Below are 6,183 nucleotides of genomic sequence, written 5' to 3'. Positions count from 1 at the left end.
GTGGACATTTTGTTCAAAAAACTTAATTAGTAAACATAGTCAATTTTTTGTTGCAAGTTTGGTTCATGGTAATATTGAAGTCGTGGAAGCACTAGAAGGAGCAAATATGGGCATAATCACATTGGTTAGAGCAGATGTGCTTTCCTTTATGCACATGAGTTTAAATCATTGCTTCTGTAATTTAGATTAGTTTAAAGTAGAATATCGTCCACATAATTTAGATTGAGCTCGTGGACCATGTTAGCCAGAGATGACCTGCAATTCTGCATGCAACTTTTGAATTAGGGTTTAAGTTTATAATTTAATTACCACATTCAGCTTTTCGATTAGGGTTTCAGTTTTTACCTTATGCAGCTTTTCATAAATCATTGGAGAGACTTGTTTTTCAGGTCAAACATAAATTTCAACTGCAAGGTATGTATGGTTTTGAAAAACAAGGAATGTGACAGGTGGTTGAGTTTATCGTTTTTGACGTCGTTGGGCTCTAATTAATTAGGGTTTTATTGGTTGTCTGGTCTTGCATGTGAAACTTGTGGAGATGCAAATTAACATGACATAGGATGCTATATGCTTTCGACGAAACAAAACAACGAAAACGAGGTAAAAAAAGAAATGATTAAATATTAATTAACAAAATGTACGAGAGAAACAACAGAAGTTTTGGTTTAGCTAAAATTGGTTAGAACGATATGTTTCTTCTCGAGTTTGAATCCTTCTCCTTGTAGTCGAGATTAATTTGAAGTAGACTGTCGTTTGTATAAAAATTTGAGAGAAACAACATCACAATTAGTGAAGTAAGTAGAGAAGAGAAGCAATCATGAGTAGGTATGGAGAAAAACAGAAAGAAAAGGTGGGATTAAGAGTCAAGCATGGGTTGCCAGATTGGTCTGGAGATCTGACCATTTCGTGGTCCCTTGTGGCTGGCTGGTTTAGTTGAATATGTCTAATAAAGCATAAGAATATACGTAATGGGGCGGTCAGGTTCTTCTGCTGCGGCTACTGATTGCTAATTTGCTAATTAATTTGCCTTCTTCTATTTGTCCAAGCATATAATAATAGGTGAGATTATGCATGATTAATCAGTTTTATTATCCCTAAGCCTTTAAATATACAGGAACGAGGAAACTATGCTTGTTTTGGAGGCAACTATGAAGTCACGAGGTCTTTCCGGAAACGCATCATTTCCCTTTGATTTGGACTGCTAAATAAATCAAATACAATAATTTTTAAAATTCGAAGAACACTAGCAACTTTTTAATTTAAATTTTCTTATTATGTTGTTTCGCCTTGTCTTTTTGTCCTATAATGTTTCATGATTATTGAATCGTTTATTTTTTAAGTCACGTTAAACTCTTAATCTTATTGTAATCAGGCGGAATTGGAGGTCAAAAAATCATAATTATGTTTCATGACCTTAAAAATATTTGACATCAATATTCAGAGGCGGATTTCAAGGCGAGTGGAGGTTGTTGCTCTTACTCCAATTCTCTTCTAACTACAAAGTTTTAAAATTTTCGTGGAAGTTAAAACTCCACCATGGTTGCTATGGGACAAACTGTTTGACAAAATTTTCTGAACCCACCACTAACAATTTCTTCTACATTTTTTTCATAACAATCTTCAGAAGAAGAAAAAAACTCATATCCTCATATGGTGTGGATCCTTAACAGCTCAACAATGAAAAAAAAAATAGTGAATAAATAGATTAGAAAAGTGAAAATTGATTGTTTTGAGGAAGTTAAGTAGAGGAAAATGTTAGTTGTTACTGTCAAAATCCAATACACCTTATCCTTATTACATACGTGTCCTTACAAGCCAACAAGCCCCGCTGTGAAGCGACCTCAGCGTAACCCTAACCCTAATTGGTTTCTTGTCAAAAACCCCAATTAATTATTGACTTCGAAAAAAAAAAGCAAGCCAAATAGCCAATAGAAAATTGGATTAGCTGTCGATTTTGCCACACATTCTTTTAATTAATTATTGTGTCTGGGGACCAACCAAAGTAAATTGTAATTTTCTTCAAAACTAGTCCTATTTATTTGTATAATCCCACGTTATTTTTTAGGTTGTTTCAACCTAGACGTTATCTATCGGTATACTAAGAGCACGGTCTAATATATTAAGTATCAAAATATAAGTATTTGTTTTTCTTCTTAATATTCAACCACTTATATTATGACATTTGATGCACTAGATCATATTTTTGGCGCACTAAAATTACATGTTTCTTATATCGTTGGCCAAAAATTGCTGAGCTCTAATTGGTACTAGAACTGGCTTTTGGTCTTAAAGTGTAATCATAATAGTTCACATGCATTGAATATTTATAAAATTGCAAAGTTTTAATATTTTTCCTTTTAAAAGCGTAAAAGAAAGAAAACGAAGCAATCATACTAGCTCACATGCACAAAATATTGATAAAATTGCAAAATTACGAGTTTATGTGAGGGTAATATTAAGATACTGAAAATTCCGAGGATTAAAATGAAAAAAAAATTCATTAAATAATAAACAGTTAGTTTTGAACCATAGCGTATTCTTAACGAACTATCATTTATAAATAGATGTACAAATATTTATTTAAAAAGTAAAAAACTACTAAGCTCCTTCGACATCTCTTCATTTACAACATATTTCGTTCGAAAAACAGTAAATTCGCACGAAAATTCCTCGTATTACATCAATTTCTTTTTCTCTTGCACTTTAGCATAAGAACGTTGGAAACTTGGGGGAGTGCACGTTGATGTCAAGGACTTATTTCATTGTAGGGTATTCTTAAACAAAATTAAAATAAAACTCTTAAGTAAAAGTCCACGGGTACTAGAATAATATGATGGCCGGCCCTTAATTTTCAAAAGGTAATAATTATTAGAAAATCATTAGAATTAACAAAAGTTTATGCCGCTTAGTACTATGGTCTAGTGGTATTCTTATTCGCTGGTAAGTGAGAGATCTTAGGTTCAATTTTTGTCAAATGTTAATTGATCATTATTATGACAACTCATTATGAGACTTAACCCACTCATCCACCATTTAGTGTAGATATTATCATTTGTTAAAAAAAAAAAAAAAAATGCTAATTGCTACTCACCAAACACCAACAACACACAACAATTTTTGACATTATATCAACATAAAAAATTGGAGACAAATCCGTTACATCACTTTTTCACATAATTTTTGTCACATATTTTCATAATGTACTTTAACAATCCGAATCGTCAATCTTTTAGATCTTAGATAATATCTATAAAAAAATCACCAAAATCTAAAACTATACAACCGTTAGATTAAGAGTTTAGAATTTCTTATAGAACCGTATTTGCTAATTTTCTTCGTTACAGATAAATGTTTTAATTGTTATATATTTATCTAACTTTTTGTGAAAATAATTTATAAATAATATTTTAAAAAATAAATAATTTAGATCGTTAATATATATTATAGAATGAGTTTCATAAAAACACAAATATTTTGCGAAAAAAAAAAAGAAAGTGGTATAACAAATCGGCCCTCTGAAAAAATATGTTGGTCTTATAACTTTACAAAAGTATGACGATAAGCTAGTTTCCCAAAAAAAAAAAAGGTCAGATGATAAGCTTTGCCAGCTGCCATCGCGTGGACGCATTATGCAATGCGCCGCCCTTGAAGGGGCAATATTGTAAATAGCTCATACAATCATATTCATTTATCCCACATTGAAAACAAGTCAAAATCCTTTTACGAAAAAAGCCCTGCTTTGTTGAATTGATCAAATTTGCAGCTCCCACTTTCTTTGAACCCATCGTGGCCATCATTATTACAACGATTAGTGACCTGACGGATTCAGAATTTATATCTCCAAAACAAGATATAACCGGCACGCTACTTCGATCGCTCTTTTAAAGCTTATCTTATCTTGATCTTTTTGGGATATTTTATCAAGCATTTTACCGTTTTATTACTTAAAAAAGAATATTAGAGAAATATTTGTATAATTCCAAGTATAGCAATTGTATCCGCTAACTCCTAAGTGAACCCTTCAACGACATTCTCTAATTATGAATACAAATGAAGATTCGAACTTAGAACATATTCGATCACTAAAAAATTTAAGAGCTCGTCGGTTCTTCGAATTGATAATCAAGAACAATTAAGAAAAATTAGAACATAATTGAGAATTCAAATGGGATATTACTGTAGCTCACCGGACACACCAAAAGTATTTAATTATACATTTTAACATTACATTACAATCACACCTTCTTCTCAGAAATTTTCCAGTATGCCGGTGGACTCGATACACAAGTGTAATAACATAATTGATTAAAATTCGAGAAAAAAATTTCAATTAATTATCCTAATACACCGTATGTACCAAACCGTATTTTCAGCATTAAATAATCCTTCTCCCCCCCCCACAATTCTCTAATAACATTAGAAAATTAAAATTAAAAAAAAAAAAAAAAAACTTGGCAGTGCAGTGTTTTTCCAATTAAAACAAGAAACAGCTAACAAATTTTAAGTACAAATTTCAAGAATTAATTAATTCTACGACCTTCGTTTGTTCGATTTCGGCCGACGCGCCGACGCCGGCTTCGGTTTTCCAAACGCGCCGCAGATCCCGCAGCCGGAGACTTTCGGGGAAGGCGGGTCCGTCGCTTGTGGCGAAACTTTGACGGTCCGATACCCCTTTCCTCCGTTGGATCGGCTCCGCTCCATGGTGGGTGCTGCTGTGCCGCCGCCCTGAGCCTGCTGAGCTGCCTCTGCCTGCTTCTCCGCCTCCACTTGGTTCAGCGCCCGCTGTAGAAACTTGTCGTCCCAAATCAACCCCGACGAGCCCTGCCTCCTAAACGTGCTCTCAGACCTCTGAAGCCCCTCAGCCATCGGATTGATTTCTGAAATGTTTCTGATGAATCTCTGAATCTACGATCTGGGTTTTGTTTCTGGAGTCTGGATGGTTCGATTTATGTGAATTTGGTGGATGGGATTTGGAATTTGGGATTGGAAATTTGAAGTCCAAGTAGCTACAATGGTGCGTGTTTATTTATTTATATGGTGTTGGACTTTTCTTGCTGCTTTGCGGTGCACAGAGAGGAGAGGGAGGAGAGAGAAAGAGAGAAAGTGACAAATGAATGTTAGGGAGAAAGAGATTAGGAGGTGGAATCTAATCGCTAATTTGCGATTAATTATATGAATTACTGTGTCTTGTTTCAGTGTTCCTTTTCTTCCTAATTATTTTTGAGTAACTAAAGAAAACAATTAGCTTGGTCGTTTCTGTTTATCTTTTTGTTTGATTTTGATTCTCAGTCGAAAATGCGAAATAAGGAATTAGGCAAGCGTCTAAAATTAAGAAAGAACGAATAAATGTTTTAAGAAAACTCTAAAATTTAATTAATATTCGGTGAATATAAGTTGTACTTGGAACTGAAAATCCAAATTGAAATTCGAAATCTTATTAGGCATTTGAAGATCTTGGAAAGAAAGAAGCATCAATGAAAACATAACCAACCCGGAAAAGAAAATAAAGAAAACATAAAGTTACCTAAAATACTAATATTTCTAAAATAATAAAATTCAAAAGATTTTTTATGTCCTTTTTATAGCATCTCGAACGGGGAGATGCAAAAACTATGTTTTCATTGCATTTTCCGCTTTACGTTTTAATTTATATTTTTTAGGTTTTGGCCAACCAAAAAATGCAAAATATTTTACATTTTTATTAGAGATACCTTTAAGTGTTGCATGAATTTGTACGTCCAATGTTCTAACTCGTGTAAAAGACGTACTTAACGACTTGAAGCTACAATTTGAGTTGGTAATGATCGTTCTTTTTGTCAGACCAATGCCTAAGTTCAATTCCCTGTAGACAATTCTTCTTGGTGAAAGACCTGTAAAAAAAAAAAAGGGCTAAGACCCCAATGATAAGTCCTCAAAAAGGCTTGTAATATGCTCTAGTCTTGAAATGGGTAGCCTTCCCTCACTCTAAAATTTTTGTTCCCTAAAAAAATTAAAAGAGGAAAAATAAATTACATCAAAAATTGTATATACAAAATTAAATTGATTATCTTCTCACTTAAATATTTAATTTCTAACACACTCTCTCTCTCTCTCTCTCTCATTACAAGACAAAAAAACGTTACTAAACGAATTTGGAGATTGTCAAAGCTAGCAAGAAAACCTTCCTTCCAATGGCATGTCGAC

The 6,183-nt window shown here is 33.2% G+C and overlaps 1 protein-coding gene across 1 annotated transcript; it reads right to left on the bottom strand.

The window, feature by feature from the left end:
- Positions 1-4,153: 4,153 nt before the first annotated feature.
- Positions 4,154-5,106, bottom strand: LOC125469591 (uncharacterized protein At1g15400-like). The gene has a single exon (XM_048567092.1). The coding sequence runs from the start codon at positions 4,864-4,866 to the stop codon at positions 4,531-4,533; it is 336 nt and encodes a 111-aa protein (XP_048423049.1). The 5' UTR covers positions 4,867-5,106; the 3' UTR covers positions 4,154-4,530.
- Between the last annotated feature and the right edge of the window lie 1,077 nt (positions 5,107-6,183).

This window comes from the organism of the source record quoted next, unplaced genomic scaffold (assembly GCF_019419815.1).
Source record: "Pyrus x bretschneideri cultivar Hongxiangsu unplaced genomic scaffold, Pyrus_bretschneideri_v1 Contig44, whole genome shotgun sequence".
Classification (NCBI taxonomy): domain Eukaryota; kingdom Viridiplantae; phylum Streptophyta; class Magnoliopsida; order Rosales; family Rosaceae; genus Pyrus; species Pyrus x bretschneideri.
This window is presented reverse-complemented; position numbering and strand designations above follow the sequence as displayed.

Coding starts and splice junctions, on each gene's coding strand:
- LOC125469591 (XM_048567092.1), bottom strand. CDS start 4,866: ATGGCTGAGGGGCTTCAGAGGTCTGAGAGCACGTTTAGGAGGCAGGGC.